This window comes from Phacochoerus africanus, chromosome 4 (genome assembly GCF_016906955.1).
Source record: "Phacochoerus africanus isolate WHEZ1 chromosome 4, ROS_Pafr_v1, whole genome shotgun sequence".
NCBI lineage: Eukaryota > Metazoa > Chordata > Mammalia > Artiodactyla > Suidae > Phacochoerus > Phacochoerus africanus.
Genome location: NC_062547.1, coordinates 8,731,513 through 8,750,141, shown reverse-complemented (window position 1 = coordinate 8,750,141; position 18,629 = coordinate 8,731,513). Strand labels below are relative to the sequence as shown.

The following is an 18,629-nucleotide window of genomic DNA, read 5'->3' as shown; positions in this document are numbered from 1 at the left end:
GTCACATGATTCTTTCTGTGTCGTATTTGTGACGAGCCTGTTAAATCTCCACATCACATGCTCTCACTGACATGAGGAATCTAAAAAAAGGACACAACACACTTCTCTTCGGAACAGATATGGATGCACAGACTCTGAAAAACTTGTGATTTCCCAAGGAGACAGGTTGGGGTGTAGGGGATGCCCTGGGGGTTTGGGATGGAAATGCTGTACAATTGGGTTGTGACGATCGTTGTGCAACTCTAAATGTAATCGAATTCATTGGGCAACAAAAAAAAGCTCCATTCTCGTAGAAACTTTCGCATGTACAATATAGTATCGGTAATTACAGATACCACGCTGTACCTTAGATCTCTGGAAGTTATCCTATAGCTGGGAATTTACCCTTTGACCAACGTCTCCCTGTCCCTGTTTCATCCAACCCTCGACTACTGGCAAACACCATTCCACTCTCTGTTCCTATGAGTTCAGTGTTTTTAAATTCCACATAGAGGGAGTGTCTGTTGCAGCACGGCGGAAACGAGTCTGACTAGTATCCATGAAGATGCGGGTTCAATCTCTGGCCTCACTCAGTGGGTTAAGGATCTGGCTTTGTGGTGAGCTGTGGTGTAGGTCGCAGATGCAGCTGGGATCCCATGTTGCCGTGGCTGTGGCATAGGCTGGCAGCTGTAGCTTGGATTCGACCCCTTGCCTGGGAACTTTCATATGCCATGGGTGCAGCCCTAAAAAGACAAAAAAAAAAAATCACTGTTCCTCAAATGATATTCACAATCTGTATGATAACTTTTCATGTCTGAGTTGCTCTCATTTCTCACGTGGACAATAGTCCCCTCCCCCACATCTAAAATAGAGCACAAATGAACCTACAGAGCAGAAACAGAGGCACAGATATAGAGAGTAGACTTGTGGTTGTCAAGGAGGAGGGGGGAGGAAGTGGGATGGATGGGGAGTTTGGGGTTGGGAGATGCAAACTATTATATTTAGAATGGAGAAGCAATGAGGTTCTACTGTCCAGCACAAGGACCTGTGTCCAATATCTTGGGATATAACATGAAGGAAGATAGTATGAGAAAAAGAACATGTATATATGGGTGACTGGGTAACGATTTCTGTACAGCAGAAATTGACACAACACTGTAAATCAGCTATAGTCTAATAAAAATAAAGAAGGGTAATCGGTATGTATATAAAGAAACCTGAGAAAATGAACCCTCATGGAACATAGAACTACCTTTCTCCTGTATCCATATTTCAAAGAATTAAAAAATTATTGTGAGTTCTTGGTGTGATTAAATGGAAATAGAATATTAGGTGCCGGAGTTGCTGTCGTGGCTCAGTGGAACTGAATCTGACTAGTATCCATGAGGACGCAGGTTCAATCCTTGGCCTTGCTCAATGGGTTAAGGATCTGGCATTGCCATCAGCTATGGTGTAGGTCACAGATGTCGTTCAGATCTGGCATTGCTGTGACCGTGGCATAGGCCAGTGTTTACAGCTCCGATTCGACCCCTAGCCTGAGAACCTCCATATGCCCTGGGTATGGCCCTAAAAAGACAAAAAAAAAAAAGGAAAAAAAATTAGGTACCAAAATTTACTAGTTGCACACATTCTACTTTGCTTTAATCAAGAGCATAGGATTGTATTTTGTTAATAATTTTAATCTAAATTCAGTGCTATGCAAGAAATAATTGCTTTGTGTTCTTTCCAGAGAAAAAAGCCATAAAGCAGTTCGGTTATGTGCCTCTCAAATTCCTCCTTCTGGAAATGACTGAATACTGGGTAGCAGCTGATTTTAGCTTATGTACATGCCAAAGTCCAGTGCTATTTTCACAGAATCGCCGAGGACAAGCACATTCAGAGAGTAAATCTTTAAACAGATTTCATTGATATCAGCTAGAAGCATCTTTGGTAAACAATTTTCTCTACAGCTTAGCCAAAAAAAATAATACCTTCTAATTCCAGGAGGACTGGGAACTCTGCTTCCATTGGTCTGTTGCAGGAGTGAGGTGACAGGACCATTTTTGGGAAACTGGTGCCAGGTCACATAAACAGCACAAATTCATGAAAGAAAACTTTTTCTCCCTTTGAACTTAGCTTCATAAAGTCCATGTGACCCCTCTTGAGGATCACCTGTTCACAATGGCTTTTGAGGAGCTCCTGAATGAAGTCGGTGGCTTGGGGAGATTCCAGATGCTTCAGATGCTTTTAGCCTTCCCCCCCCTCATGATGGTAGTCTGTCATATTCTGTTGGAGAATTTTACAGCGGCCATTCCTGGTCACCACTGCTGGGTTCGCATGCTCGACAATGACACTGACTCTGGTAATGACACGGGGACCCTCGGCCCCGAGGTTCTCCTGAGAATCTCCATCCCCCTGGACTCAAACTTGAAGCCAGAGAAGTGTCGGCGCTACCTCCACCCCCAGTGGCAGCTCCTTCACCTGAATGGAACCTTCCCCAATGTGACTGATCTGGACACGGAGCCCTGTGTGGACGGCTGGGTGTATGACCAAAGCTCCTTCTCCCACACCATCGTGACGGAGGTAAAAACCTGATGAGTACAAGGAGAGCAGTGTCTGGCTGTTTAGGATAATGGAAAGTCAAACGTTCAAGTGTGTAGATAGGGTAGCCAGCTGTCTTTCATTCTTTCAACAAAGAGTGATTGCTTTTCTTTTTAATTGCCAGGCAGTTACATGACAATGGAGGCCAGTGGAATCCACCCACGAGGCATGCATTTTATTATCACAAAGCTTTCAGTTTGAGGCAAGGCTGATGAGGAGGCAAGTAAATACTTGATATGATCTGGGAAAAATCATTCTCCCTCACATGTTATCAGCCTAGTTGCTAATGGGAAATATTTGTGGTAATTAAGCAAAAGCTTCATGCCCTGGCTACTTGTCAGAGAAGCCAGACGGGCACCAGCGTGAAACAACCACCTTAAGTGTTTTCAGTGGGTGGCAAAGATTGAGACCCCCCGAAGGATGCAGAGGAAGGTGACTAGAAAGATTGGCCCTGGTATCATCTGGAAGATTTATCCGAGGCTTTCTAGAGAAGGCCATGTTTAAGCTGAGACTGAAATGATGTAGGTGCATGAGGTACTGCAGGGAAGCAGACAGTGTGTTCGCTGAGGGCTCCTGGAATGAATGACTATTGAGGGACTACGAGATGCTGCGAAGCTCCTCGGTGCTGGCTTCCTTCTCTTCCAGTGGGACCTCGTATGTGATTATCAGTCTCAGAAACCCCTGGTTCAATTTGCATTCATGGCTGGAATGCTGCTGGGAGGCTTCCTATATGGCTATCTCTCCGACAGGTGAGTGCCTGCCGATCACCGCTGCCCTTCCTCTGGGGTGTTTTGCCAGTTTACGATTCATTGCGTCACAAAGTAGTCTTTGATGAGTCCCAATATGCAATGTGTGCTGTGGTGGGTTGCCTTGGGTCCCAGGGGGCTAGAGATGGAAATGCAGAATTAGACGCCTTGTTCCAAATGCTCTTTTGTTGCTGCAAAGTGTGTCTCTGTTGGACAGGGAAGTGACACCTCCCTCAGATCTGGAGGGGGGGTGGGCATGTATTTCAGAATAGTATCTAGAGGTCTGGGGCCCTCTGTGCTCCTGTATCTTGATATCTGTTTCCTTTAGATTTGGAAAGTTTTCAGCCAGGATTTATTCAAATAGAGGTTCAATCCCCTTTTCTTTTTCTTCTCCTTCTGGAATCCCTATAATGCATAGATTGGCCCACTTTATATTATCCCATAGGTCTCTTACATTGCTTTCAGGTTTTTTTCATTTGGTTTTCTATCTGCATGTCCCGATGGGGTGATTTCCATTATTCTATTTCCATTATTCTATCTTATGCTAATCTATCGATTACATCTCATCATTATTCTATCTTCTATCTCTTGGGTGATTTCCATTATTCTATCTTTCCCTTATTCGTTCCTCTGCATTGTTCGATCTGCTCTTCAGTGCCTTTAATTCAGCTTATGTCTCTGCACATGACTTTTCTCATTTTTCTTGGCTCCTCCTTATCGTCTCTAGTTCCTTTCTAAAGGAATCTGCGTGGCTCTTCCCATCTGCTCTTAATTCCTTCATAGTCACCTCTTAACGCCTTCCGTAGTTTCACTATCTCCTTTTGAACTTGGCATCTGTGAGGCTGAAGAGTTCTGTTTCATTGTGTGCTCCCCCAGGGGAATCCTCCTGTTCTTAGAGCTGGGAAGGGTTTCTGAGCTTCTTCGTTTTGCTTACGTTGTTCTTCTTCTGTGAGTTTCAGGAAAACCAACTGCTATAGTCTTGGAGGGCTCTTTATATGCGAGAGTGCCCTTGGGTATTTCGAGAGGGATTATTATTATTATTATTATTATCTTTGGTGTGAGGGCTGCTTTTGGTTTGGGAGCTTGCCGTCTCTTCCCTCGGTGTGTGCAGGCTGCCATTCCTTTGATAGGGGGTGTGCTGGTGTATGGCCTGCTCGTGCTTCCAGGGAGAAGGAGGCAATGGGCAGGGCCGGGAGCCAGTGCCTGGTTGCTGGCCCTTGACAGTGGCAAGGACCTGCTGGGAGGTGATGCAGGCTGCTTCTGGTTTCAGGGCCCTCCAGAGCCTGAATCTTTGTGCCCGGCCCCTACCCAAGTGTCTCAGGCTGTGGTTTCCTTGGGTGGTGATGCCGATGGTTTGGGAGGCTGTCTCTCTGCTTTGCCCTCCTCAGTCCGGCTGCTGCACTTTTCTCTGAGCCTCTGAGGTCCCTCCATCTCAGCCGACCTCCCCGTCAGTTAGGTGGCTTCCCAGGTGTGGGTTCCTTTCCTCTTTCACAGCTCCCTCTCAGGAGTGCTGGTCCCATCCTGATTCCTCCCCCCGCCCCCTTTTTCCTTTTGTTCAGTTATGTGGAGGGTTTCTTGCTTTTCTGGAGATTTATGGTCTTTTGGTAGTGTTCAGGAGATGTTCTGTGCAACTCATTCTCCGTGTAGATTTTTAAAAAATTAAAAAAATTTTTTTCTTTTTTCTTTTTCGTAGGGCTGCACCCATGGCATATAGAGGTTCCCAGGCTAGGGGTCCAATCAGAGCTACAGCTTCCAGCCTATGCCACAGCCACAGCAACGCAGGATCTGAGCTGCATCTGCAACTTACACCACAGCACATGGCAATGCCAGATGGTTAACCCGCTGAGCGAGGCCAGGGATTGAACCCACAACCTCACGGTTCCTAGTCGGATTCGTTAACCACTGAGCCATGACGGGAACTCCTCTTTTCTTTTTCTAGGACCTTTATAATGAAAAGGCTGGTACAAAATGTTATGTCAGAGATCTTTTAAGTTATTTCCTTTAACGCTTTCTTTTCTTTCTACTGTTTTGATTTGGTTATTTTCATTATTCTGTCTTCCCTATAACTTACGCATTTTCTTTACCGCTTAGCCTCCTGTTCATTCCTCCCAGTGTGTTTTTTATTTCAGCTATTGAATTAATTATTTCTGATTCGGTATATTTCTATCTTCTATTTTTTTTGTTGTTAAAATGTTTACTGTTTGGATCAATTCTTTCCCCTAATTCAGTTAACATTTTTATCATCAACATTGTGAATTCTTTATCTGGTAAATTATTTTTGTTGTATTATTTGTTTTTTTCAAAGAGTTTCTCTTGCCCTTTCAAGTCAGAGGAGTTCCTCTGCCTTTTTACTTGCTCCATTTTCTCTGCCTCTATGAATTTAGATGAAACAAGTTACCTATTGTAATCTTGAAAGCATGTTCTTTTGTGGGAGAATCCCTTTGCAGACTGCATGTGCCTAATGAGTTTGTGCAGAAGCTGGATTGATTTGGATACACCCCACGTTTTCCCTCAGGTTGTGCCTTCAGGTATCACCCCGCTAAGGGATGGGACTGCAGACAGACAGCCTAGATCCAGTGCCCTGTGTAAGGGGGGGCTTCCTCTCTGATTAGTGCCTGTAATTGCCCTAGCAGGGGTGGGGTCTAGTCCCGAATTGCTGTAGCAGAGGCTCTGAGGCCTGGACACAAGCTAGCTTTGTCCTTTTAAATGCTTTTATTTTTTCCTCCCCTTCCCCTTCCTCTTGGCCCTCATCTCCAGAGGAGGTAAGTGTGGAGGCAATGGGACTTAGGTACAGACAGGGGCCCTGGTGCAGACAGAGGTTTGATATGCTGTCTGTATGGCATCTGTGGCTACACGCAGACACAGTCTTGAGTGCCTGTACCCTTTGTCCCTTACCATCAGCCACAGCCACCTGCTCGTGCCACCCTCACCCTGTTGTGGAACTGTCCCACAGGGCTGACAGTGGCCTCTGAAGACGCTCAGCGTGTCTGAGAAGTTAACTGGAAAAGAGTAGTTGCTGTCAGAGTCTGAGTGACTTGTGAGTGTTGCTTGAGTGAGTGCCAACGATGGCTGCTGCCGCCCCACCTAGGCTCCACCTTGGGACTGCGTTCCATGCCCAAACCTTTTTCCTGGCCATGGGTGCCTTGGATCCAGTGCAGCACTGGGATGTGGCTTGAGTAGGGGTAGGAGCTTTCCCTTGGCTAGGGCCCTGCAAGGCGGTAGTGGGAAACCTGGCAGCTTCTAGGGAAGACCTCTTTCCGCCTTGCCTTGGAGGCTACCAAGCACACACACGGTCCTTACCAGCTGGGTCCAGGTTCCCCACAGCCCATCAGTTATTGCCAGCAGTCCTCCAACCACCCAAGAGGGGGCGGTTATCTCCTCCAAAGAGTCTCCAGGCCTTGGATGCCCAGTCTGTGGCCTGGACCTGCTCATTCCCCAGGCCAGATGTCCACCCATGTCACCTCCCTTTTCCCCTGGGTCCTCTTCCAGGGGCACCAGCCCTGACCTAACAGTGTTTCTTCCCTTTTTACTGACGACACGTGTATCTTTCTTACGCCCTTGGTTTACAGGTGTTATTCTGTCAGTTTTCTAGTGAAAATTATTCCATATGTCGATGTGTTTTTGATGTGTTCATGGGGGAGGTGAATTCCACATTCTTTTACTCCACCATTTGATCTTTCCCCAGGGTTTTAGTGCTTTCATACTCTTCTTTGTATTTTTTTTTTTTTTAGTGCTCTTATATTCTGTTCTAGATAAAGCATATCGCTTGAGGCCTGTACATACAGATTCAACAGAGAATGATCCTACATAAACCTCTGTGTCGTGTCTGCCACCTACACCACAGCTCATGGCAACGCTGGGTCCTTAACCCACTGAGTGAGGTCAAGGATCGAACCTGCATCCTCATGGACACTAGTCAGATTCCTGTCCACTGAGCCATGATGGGAACTCGCCCAAGGGGACTTTTATCTCTCCTGTGTCCTAGACACTACACAGACTTTCTACACTGTGCTAACCACTTATGTTAGTACAGTGGGTGTTTATGGTATATTACAATTTCCAACACTGTAGTTTCTTTTTCTTTTTGCCTTTTTAGGGCTGCACCTGTGGCATATGGAGGTTCCCAGGTGACGGGTCGAATCAGAGCTGTAGCTGCCAGCCTATGCCACAGCCACAGCAACACCAGATCCAAGCCGTGTCTGCAACCTACACCACAGCTCACTGCAACGCTAGATCCTTAACTCACTGAGCGAGGCCAGGGATCGAACCCACATCCTCATGGATGCTAGTCAGATTTGTTTCTGCTGAGCCATGATGGGAACTCCTGTCGTTTCTTTTATATAGTGTCATTTGGTGTCAGAGGCCTCCTGGTGATTGAATGATGACGTTTTAGTATTGTTAGTCTGCAGAAAAGGAGTGTTACCTTGAGGAGATTTCTGTTTTTGATTTAGCTCTTGTTTTTTCAGGCTTGCATCGTTTGTTAAAACATACTCTGTATTTCACAGTGTGCTTTGTTTTCTTCATTTTTCAACACATACCATCATTGCTGCATAATGTAGCCAGTCTCTCTGTTTCTTAGGTTTGGGCGGAAGGTGATTCTCAGGTGGTGTTTGCTCCAGCTCGCCATCTCTGGGACCTGTGCAGCCTTTGCCCCCAACTTCCTCGTTTACTGCTCTCTACGCTTCTGGTCGGGTTGTTCTGCTGTGGCCATTCTATCAAATAACGGTATGATCGGTAAGTCAACACTTTTGATCTTCTCCATTTTTCAAGCCTTGAATTTGACCTTGAAACTTCATCTTTATCTGACATTAATATCCCAATTGGGCTTTTTTTTTTTTTTCCCCCTCTTTTCAGTTGTAGAGTGGACAAGGGCCCGGTCAAAGGCCATGGTAATATCAGTGATTACTTGTGCCACTGGTATTGGACAGATAATCCTGGGAGGACTGGCTTTTGTCTTTCGAGAGTGGCGCACCCTGCAGCTGGTGGTGTCTGTACCTTTCTTTGTCTTCTTTCTTTCCTCATGGTATGAACCTCTCTCTCACTCCATCTTAAGAGAACCTGGGATAAAAATGCATATTGAGGCGTTCCCATCGTGGCTCAGTGGTTAATGAATCCGACTAGGAACCATGAGGTTGTGGGTTCGATCCCTGCCCTTGCTCAGTGGGTTAACGATCCGGCGTTGCAGTGAGCTGTGGTGTAGGTTGCAGATGCGGCTCGGATCCCGCGTTGTTGTAGTTCTGGCATAGGCTGGTGGCTACAGCTCCGATTTGACCCCTAGCCTGGGACCCTCCATATGCAGTGGGAGCAGCCCAAGAAATGGCAAAAATACAAAAAAAAAAAAAGCATATTGAATTGGGATATACTGATTTTCTTATTCCATGGATGCTTTTTAAAAATTGTTTTGGGGAGTTCCCGTCATGGCGCAGTGGTTAACGAATCCGACTAGGAACCATGAGGTTGCGGGTTCGGTCCCTGCCCTTGCTCAGTGGGTTAAGGATCTGGCGTTGCCGTGAGCTGTGGTGTAGGTTGCAGACGTGGCTCGGATCCCGCGTTGCTGTGGCTCTGGCGTAGGCCGGTGGCTACAGCTCCGATTCAACCCCTAGCCTGGGAACGTCCATATGCCGTGGGAGCGGCCCAAGAAATAGCAACAACAACAACAATAACAACAACAACAAAAGACAAAAAAAAAAATTGTTTTGACCTGGAGTTCCAGTCGTGGTGCAGTGGAAACAAATCTGACTAGGAACCATGAGGTTGCGGGTTTAATCCCTGGCCTCACTCAGTGGGTTAAGGATCTAGCATTGCTGTAGCTGTGGCATAGGCCGGCGGCTACAGCTCCGATTTGACCCCTAGCCTGGGAACCTCCATATGCTGCAGGTGCATCCCTAAAAAGACAAAAAAAATTGTTTAGACCTAAAACCCATCTCTATCATCTGTTCACGCTGTGCAGTTTGAGAAACAGAACAGTGAGAAATAATGACTTCTCTGCCTGGGAGTTCTAGGTATTTTCTGCCGTCTTTGCTCATAAATCTTACTCAGTATAGTGGTCAGAGAGTTATCCCATAATTTTTTCCCTTAATATAAAATATAGACTCAAATACTTTAAAAAGAAATATCTTTAAATTTTTTTTTTTTTTTTTTTTTTGCAGTTGGAATGAACCAGGTTATGGTAAATTTTTCTGCGATTTTCATTGTTGTAGATGAATTGGAGGAAAGGAAGAGGCAGCAAATTTCTTCAAAGAGCAATCTGACAAAACAGCACTGTAGTTTCTCCAGTTCTAATAACTGGCATGCAGTTGGGGGTGATTTACATCATGTGCTTCACACCCCACTTGCCTTTAATTTTAACAAATATTTATGGGTAACTTCATCCCCGGACTTAGAAACAGTCTAGAGAGAATCAGATTTCATCAATCAGAGAGAGACGACAATAGATTTTTTTCTTTTTCTTTTTAGGGCCCCACCTGTGGCATATAGAGGTTCTCAGGATAGGGGTTGAATTGGAGCTACAGCTGCCGGCCTACACCACAGCCACAGCAAGGCCGGATCTGAGCCACATCTGTGAACGACCCCACAGCTCATGGCAATGTTGGATCCTTAACCCACTGAGTGAGGTCGGGGATTGAACCTGCAACGTCATGGATACCAGTCAGATTCATTTCCAGTGAGCCACAACAGGACCACCGATAGATTTAATACCAGGAGATGAATTCAGAGAGAGAAAACAGTGTAATCCACGTCAGAGTCATTTGTTATGTCATTCTAGGCTCATAACAACCCTCCTAGAAGCTGGCATTACTGTCCCCATTTTATCGATGAAAAATTGAAGCAGATGTACAGAAGTGACTCACTTGGGTAATTAGTTACCAACATAGCTGGTAGTGGCAGGAATATTTCCAATTTTTGTTACCCTTTAAGCATGTTTGGAGCTGCTTTTTTAAAAAAAGAATATATAGTTGAAACACATACTATGAATACAAATTTTCTAAAATCCATGCCAAGGTCTGGAAAGAAATTACACATGTGAGGGAGTCTCAAGCTTGATTCATAAGCTTGTTGTAAAATCTCCTGATGAGTGTGCAGAAAGGCAATTTGATCCCAAAGGCTGTATTTCCTGCTAGTATTGCATCTTTCGGCTGTACTGCACAGAATGGTCCCTCTCACATTTTCCCAGTATTTGTATGATAGAACGTGAGTGGCTATTCCTAACTCGTGGAGTGAGGTGATGGATATAGAGGGAAGGAAAAGGCATCTGTTTGTCAACACTCCTACGACAAATAAGCAAGAGAGAATTGACTGCTCTTGTGTGCCCTTCCTGTATCAGGTGGCTGGTAGAATCTGCTCGGTGGCTGATTATCACCAATAAACCAGCTGAGGGGTTAAAGGAACTTAAAAAAGTTGCACACAGAAATGGACTAAAGAATGCTGAAGCCACCCTGAACATGGAGGTGAGCAGGACGGGGAAGGCGGTTCCTGGGTTGGAGGGAAGTCAAGTACATTCTCCTTATTGAGACAGACAAGGACAGCTAGTTGAGAATGGAAGCTTGGTTCCCTTGTCTTTCATGACCATCTCATGCCAAAGAGGTTTTGCCTACTGCACAAACGACACGCTTTAGTTTACTTCCTGATCTGAATCTATAGCCTACGTATATCGTGGATGCCTTGCCCTCGTCTATGGCATCCCTTCAAACACATCATTATTGCTGTCTAATTTCCTGGAGTGTCTTTAAGTTTCATTTTCCTTCGTGTCCCGTTTACCCTGGTGTTTGCATGTATAACATGGTACACCCCAAAGAGAGGGAACGCATCATTCTTGTCCTATTGGGTGCTTATGCTCCCCACAACACCTGACGCTATGTTGGCAAGTAGTACATGTTTGTTGTTGTTGCAGGGTTTGAGAGAGACCATGAAGGAGGAGCTGGAGGCAGCACAGACCAATACTACTCTGCTGGACTTGTTCCGCACACCCAACCTGCGTAAAAGGATGTGTCTGCTGGCCTTTGTGAGGTGGGCTTCCCACAGTACATGTCAACATTCAAAGAGTGGGGACATGCATCTATTTAGTTCACAGGTTGTAACAGTCTTGTGAGATAGAGGTGCTGATGTGGAGATAAAAGACAAGGGAACACACCAAAGAATTGCTACCTTTGGAAATAGTTGAAGAGCTGTAAAGACTCACAGGGAACTGACTATAAAATGAAGAGTGAGAAAAAATAAAAAATGGAACCTAATTAAACTGAACAGCTTTTGCATAGCAAAAGAAACCATAAACAAAACTAAAAGATAATCTATGGACTGGGAGAAAATATTTTCTAATGATGGAACCAACAGGGAGTAATTTCCAAACCACACTAATAGCTTAAACAGCTTAAATAAAAAACCCAAACAATCCAATCAAAAATAAGGAGAATACAAGTAGATATTTCTCTAAAGAAGACATACAATGGCCAACAGGCACATAAAAAGATGTTTGACATTGTTAAGTATTAGAGAAATGCAAATCAAGACTACCTCTCACCAGTCAGAATCATCAAAAAATCTACAAATAATAAATGCTGGAGAGGGTGTGGAGAAAAGGGAGCTCTATTACACTGTTGTTGGGAAAGTAAATTGGTGTACCTACTACGGAGAACAGTAGGGAGCTTCCATAAAAAACTAAAAATAATTTCTAGGTCCATCCATGTTGATAAAAATGCTGGTATTTTGGTTTTTTTTTTAATGGCTGAGTAATATTCCATTGTGTATATGTACCATCTCTTCTGGACCTAGAAACTATCATGCTAAGTGAAGTCAGCCATACAATGAGACACCAACATCCACTGCTTTCACTGACATGTGGAATCTGAAAAAAGGACAGACGGAACTTCTTTGCAGAACAGATGCTGACTCACAGACATTGAAAAACTTATAGTCTCCGGAGGAGACAGTTTGGGGGGTGGGGGGATGTGCTTGGGCTGTGGGATGGAAATCCTGTGAAATTAGATTGTTATGATCATTATACAACTGCGGATGAGATAAGTTCATTTGAGTAATAAAAAAATAAATAAAAAACTAAAAAAAAAACCCCCAAAAAACTAAAAATAGAATTACCATATGATCCAGCAATCCTACTCCTGGATATATAGCCAGAGAAAACTCTAAATTGAAAAGATACACGCATCCCAATGTTCATAGCAACACTATTTTTTTATTTTTTCCTGCAGCATGTGGAAGTTCCTGGGCTAGAGATTGAATCTGAGCCACAGCTGTGGCAGTGCCAGATCCTTAACCTGCTGCACTACAGCAGGAACTCCCATAGCAGCACTGTTTACAATAGTTAAGATATGGAAGCAGCCTAAATGTCCATCAACAGATGAATGGATAAAGAAGATGTATATATATACACATATTCATATATATATGTATACACACACACACCAAATATATATAAAATAGGACACATTGGAATACTCAGGCCTAAAAAGGAACAAAACAATGCCAATTGCAGCAACATGGATGGCTGGGGGTCAAATCAGAGCTACAGCTGCTGGCCTACACCGCAACCATAGTAACGCAGTTTCCGACGCGTCTGCGACCTACACCACAGCTCATGACAACGTCGAATCCCCAACCCACTGAGTGAGGCCAGGGATCAAACCTGAATCCTCATGGATACGAGTCAGATTTGTTTCTGCTGAGCCACAATGGGAACTCCTAATTTTTTTTAAATCACTTTCTTTTTTTTTCTTCATTAAAAAAATTTTAGGAGTTCCCGTCGTGGCGCAGTGGTTAATGAATCCGACTAGGAACCATGAGGTTGCGGGTTCGGTCCCTGCCCTTGCTCAGTGGGTTAACGATCCGGCGTTGCCGTGAGCTGGGGTGTAGGTTGCAGACGCGGCTCGGATCCCGCGTTGCTGTGGCTCTGGCGTAGACCGGTGGCTACAGCTCCGATTCAACCCCTAGCCTGGGAATCTCCATATGCCGCGGGAGCGGCCCAAAGAAATAGCAAAAAGACAAAAAAAAAAAAAAAAATTTAAACCCTGGACGTTATCTCTTGAGGGGATGCAAGTACTTACTTTGGTAGAGTCAGAGGAGAAAATTGAGACATAATTCTAAATATTTGCAGACTTAGAAAAAGAATACAGCCGCATATAGGCCCACTGCCAAGCTTAAGAAGTTAACTATTGAACTGTACAGATTACCTCTTCCTAGGCATAGCCTAATGGATTGCTTTTTCAATTCATGGCACTGTGCTTTATCACTTTCCCTCTACCCACTAGGTCGTAGCCTGAGGTTCAGGAACCCCAGATGCCCAGAGAAGAAGGAAAATGTAGAGATGATGGTCAGGAAAGGACATACAGGCTCGCTGGGATCTGGAGTGGCTTCTTCTGGGGCAGTGTCTCCATGCAGCGCTGTCTGGGTGAAGTGGATCATCAAAGTGGACTCCTTTCCCTTAGATGCTTTCTGAGTAAACTGTGGATCCCCAGTGGGAACCTTTGATCCCCTTTGCTATAGTACAGTTGGCGCATTCTTGTGTGCCTGAACTCTTACACTTTCTCTTAGCCCTAAGAAGCCAGATATGAACTTGAAATTTCCTAGAATTATGTCAGACCTCGGGACGTTATGCTTTCAGGTCAAGGGGATGCAGGTTGTCTCTTTGCCGATTCAATCACTAGTTGAGAAATAGGAAATTCTTCATAGTATTGGGGTTGGGGGAGGGGAGGGAGGCCCCATAGCATACAGATAACCCTCAAAAAAGAAACTCCTTAAATTCCAAGTTTTCGTCCTTCTATATTCAACTTCTATACACCATCCAATACGGTGGTGATAGGTCAGGTTATGCTCTCACTCTCTCTCTCTTTTTTGGTCTGTTTTAAGGCTGTACCTGTGGCATATGGAGGTTCCCAGGTTAGGGGTCAAATAGGAGCTGTAGCCCCTGGCCTACATCACAGCCACAGCAAAGAGGATCCTTAATCCTCTGAGTGAGGCCAGGGATTGAACTGGTGTCCTCATGGTTGCTAGTCAGATTCTTTTCCACTCAGCCACGATGGGAACTCCAGGTTATGCTCCCTTGCCAGTGTCAATTCTGTGCTCAGAGACTCAGACAGAAAAATGAAGGGAGCGTTGTTTTAATTTATAGCCATGTAATTATTTATGGTAACTTTAAAATTATGACCTTAAAATGAGGCAGTGTATATATCAGACTGATCATTTATTCTGTAACATCGATTTTTGGCTGCCTGTGTCAATATAATCACCAACAAGAGGCCCTGGGCTCTAAATCTTATGTTTTGTGTCTTTCCTCTTTTGTTCACTACAGATTTGCAAACACAATGCCCTTTTACGGCATCTTTATCAATCTACAGCATTTTGGAAACAATATTTTCCTGTTCCAGGTAATCTTTGGAGTTCTCAGTACTTTAGCCCGAAGTCTTTTATTTTTAGTTATGAATCATATGGACCGTCGACCAACCCAGATGCTTTTCATGTTCCTGGTGGGAATTTCCATTTTGGCCAACACGTTTGTGCCCCAAGGTGAGAGAAGATTGGACTTTGGGGAAAGGAAGCATCTTTTCCCCGTCCTCCAGGGATGGTATTGGTCCCACTTGCCTAAAGCCAGGAGTAAGGATAAGTCCTAGTTAAGGGCTAAGGATTCCCCCAAACCAATCTGAGGGTTTATGAGAAATGCTGCTACTAGGTTTTTGGGAAAAGAGCCAAAGGTCAGTGTGTGGCAGCTCAGGCGTATATTCATCTTTATCACGTCGTGGAAGTGTCTGGAAAATGGTACTATATATTCCTGACAGTTTCTCTAGGAAGGTCATTGTTCGGTGGCCCTTTGCCTACTCATACTTCAAATAGCAAGGATGGAGGGGCCTTGCAATTATTCCCCAGGCGGAGTTCCTGCTGTGGTGCACAGGGTTTAAGATCCAGTGTTGTCTCTGGGGTTTTCTGGGTCACTGCTGAGGTGCAGACTCCATCCCTGGCTGGTTGCAGTGGATTAAGAATCCTACATTGCTGCTGCTATAGCTGTGGTGCAGGTTGCAGCTGGGGCTTGGATTCCATCCCTGGCCCTGGAACTTCCATATGCACCCTCCCTCCTCCCAAAAAACATATGTCCTAGGTGAAAACACAATATGGTCACTCCCCCTGTTTGGGCTTTTCATGACCAGCTTTGATGACTGGTCTGCTTCCCCATCTCTGCATATCCACATGTGACTGTGGTGTTTAGCCACCATTACTCCAGGTCTTGCTTATGGAAGTCTTCCAGGAAGTGGTAAAATCCTCCTTTGTAAAAAGGGAAGGACTGTCGAGTAGGAACCCAGGTTTTAATCAGATTAACATCTTTGTCCATTCCCCGTTAGATTATTTTAGAGGTTAATGGAATGATGCTATGTAATGAGTGGGAGAACCTCGGTGGGCACTGGGCTTCTCCATCTCCCAGTGGAGGAATATGCTGTACGGCATTACAGACTGGGGGACTCTGCTCCTCAGAGCATCATTAATGATGTAGGCGTACTCACTACAGGAGGGTTCCTGCCAATATATTACAGTATCAATGCATTTTTAAAATACTGTGCGGAAAACGGATCCTGTGAGACTTTTAAAATTTGCTCTCAAATTCTGACCTTTTTCCCAAAGTGCAGGTTCCATTGTTGGCTCCTTGTGTCTAACATTGATATAGATCTAGCTTCTGTTCAGCTTGTCTGCTAACAGGGTATCCTGTCCCTGTGCCGTATTCACCCTATGGCAATGTGGTTACACTACATTCCTGGTTTTTTCAATGACCCCCCCCCCCCTTGTTAAAATCTTTTAACCCCCAGGAAAACCAGGAAGACTGACTGGTCACTTTAAAATCTGCACTTCAATCGTAACATCCTCAAGTTGAGAACTGAAGCTTTGACTCAGTAATTGTGTACATGAGTCCTGCCTTCTATAATAAGGATATAGCAAGTACTGGACAGAATACGAAAAGCAAATTGCTACCACACTCACCTTTTCTTCTCTGGCAAATCTCAGATATGCAGAGAGATTTGCTGTATTTACATAAGATAATTTTATGTTCTTTAAATCACCTATATTGATAATTATGTATTTCAGTTTATCAACCACTCCATGACTTTGTCACTGTACAATTTTTATGATATATTTAAAAAAATACAATGAGAATAAAAAATAAAAATATAACCCCCCCCCAATACAAACAACCTACAGGTTTTTTTTTCTCCTGATTAAATTTGGTGGATGCTGATCCCTTTAATGCAGATTTCTTAATCTCATTGGTCTTCCTGTCTCCAGATATGCAGATCCTACGTGTGACTTTGGGAAGTCTGGGAATTGGCTTTATTGCTGCTTCTATCACCAGTTATTCTGTCCACTCTTTTGAACTCATCCCCACTCTTCTCAGGTATAAGCGTTTATGGATGCTCTGACTGTGCCCCAAATAGGACTATCTCAACTAACTGATGCTTATTTCAGAAATAATTGCAGTAAGATCTGTTAACTATAAATTAATCATTTGTAATAGTAGTAGTAATAGTATACTAACAACATTTAAACCCAAAGTTTATTGAAAAAGCTGACTTGGTGCCATGTACTGTACTAAGGAGTACTTCCATGCTTCATCTCATTAACCTTTTGGACCACTTGCCACTCTAGGTGCAATGTATAACATTCTGTTTAAAATGATGACAATAAGTCTTAACACACTCTACCCCTGACAAAGCCAGCTATAATCACAGAACACATCTCAAAAACAAGTGTTTTTTTTTTTTTAAATCAAGCCCATGTGTGTAATACGTCTGTTGTATTATGTTCCATAATCATGTCAAAATAATGGATTATGTGTGATTCTTTACTGGATCTTTATGTATTGTCATTTACTCTTCAGGGCAAAAGCTTCAGGATTAGAGCTTATGGTTAGTAGATTTGGGGCAGCACTGGCTCCTCTCTTGATGACCCTAGCGGTATATCAACCCGTTTTGCCCTGGATCATCTATGGAGTGAGTCCCATCATTGCTGGTCTTGTTGTCTTTTTCCAACCCGAAACCAAAAATCTTCCTCTGCCTGACACCATCCAGGATGTGGAAAATAAGTGAGTAAACCTTCTAGCCATCCTCTGTTAGGGACTGTGTGGTATGGATCTGTGGGGAGAAAGGCAAAACACCAAGTGGGTCCCTCAGATCTCCAGGCAGCTGAGTCTTGCCTGGGATACCTCCATCCTGGGCTCTATTGTGACACTACATCCTACCTGCCCTCATGAGAGACGCACACTCCTGATGGTATTTCATGGTCTTCTGATCCATAAGAGCCTGGGATATAAAGGGGAAAGAAATTGAATTGTCAGTGAAGGAATAATGTTAGGACAACCACATAGAGTTAAAGCCTTTCTTTGAAAAGATATTAAAGAGATGAATCTTATATTGGTGCCTATAAGATGAAGCAATTTTGCTCCCATGGGTAATGGAAATATTGAGTTTTGGGAAAATAAGAAACTGATAGATGTATTTTTAAATAAGAAAACAATGTACTTTCCCCAGTGCTTCCATAATAAAGTTCTACACAGAAACTTACTGTGTCACAGGTCTGGAAGCTCAAGTTGTTGGCAGGGCCATGCCCCCTCTGGAAGCTCTAGGGAAGGATCTATTCCAGGTTTCTCCTGGCTTCTGATAGTTCCCTAGTTTGTGGCAGCATAACTGCAATCTTCACATGGCATCTTCCTGGCATGCCTCTATGTCCAAATTTTTCCTTTGTATAAGGACACTGCTAATATTGGATTAGTAACCAGTCTTACTCCAGTATGACCTTATCTTAATTAATTGTGTTGGCAACAACTCTTTCCAAATATGGTAATCTTACATTATGAGATACTGACTGTTAAATACTGAGCTACTTCAATATATGAAATTTTGGAGGGATACAATTAAATGGATAACAAATGGAGGCTCCCTTAAGATTTTCAGTCTATCTCTTGATTTTCCAGAGGTGTCATTGGCCAAAGATTTAAAGAGATCATGAGAGTAACAACTATCAAAACTGCTTTCTTGGGTTTCCACAGGCAGCAGAACTTTTCCCAGCCTGAGTGTCAATCCTATGCATTTTATCAAATTAAAACAGTTGACAGAAAAGGATCAGTTTGTACTCATGCATAGAGGGCACAGAAACTTATTTTTTTATGTCCATTTTTATCCATCAGTTGCTTGGTTGATTGGTTGTTTCCATTTGTTTTCCAGCAAAAATTTCTTAAGAAAAGTAAATGAAAAAGAAGCCTACATAAAAGTGACAAAATTTTAAGGAGAATTCATGGGCTGCCTGGTGAGGAAAAGAAAATATGCAGGAGAAAACCCC

General features: G+C 43.8%; 1 protein-coding gene and 1 long non-coding RNA gene across 4 annotated transcripts in view; one reads left to right on the top strand and one right to left on the bottom strand.

The window, feature by feature from the left end:
• The first annotated feature begins 2,047 nt into the window (after nucleotides 1-2,047).
• Nucleotides 2,048-17,600, top strand: LOC125125038 (solute carrier family 22 member 10-like). Its single transcript, XM_047775457.1, has 9 exons — nucleotides 2,048-2,541; nucleotides 3,205-3,308; nucleotides 7,885-8,039; nucleotides 8,160-8,328; nucleotides 10,630-10,753; nucleotides 11,197-11,312; nucleotides 14,605-14,819; nucleotides 16,581-16,689; nucleotides 17,173-17,600. The coding sequence occupies exons 1-9, from the start codon at nucleotides 2,140-2,142 to the stop codon at nucleotides 17,378-17,380; spliced, it is 1,602 nt and encodes a 533-aa protein (XP_047631413.1). The 5' UTR covers nucleotides 2,048-2,139; the 3' UTR covers nucleotides 17,381-17,600.
• The window catches only part of LOC125125039 (uncharacterized), a 43,081-nt gene continuing 41,282 nt past the window's right edge, over nucleotides 16,831-18,629 (bottom strand). For all 3 annotated transcript variants that reach the window (XR_007134351.1, XR_007134352.1, XR_007134353.1), the window contains exons 4-5: nucleotides 17,533-17,593; nucleotides 16,831-17,425 (exon numbers count right to left, since the gene is read on the bottom strand). This is a non-coding gene — a long non-coding RNA (uncharacterized LOC125125039). The remainder of the gene's footprint in view (nucleotides 17,426-17,532; nucleotides 17,594-18,629) is intronic.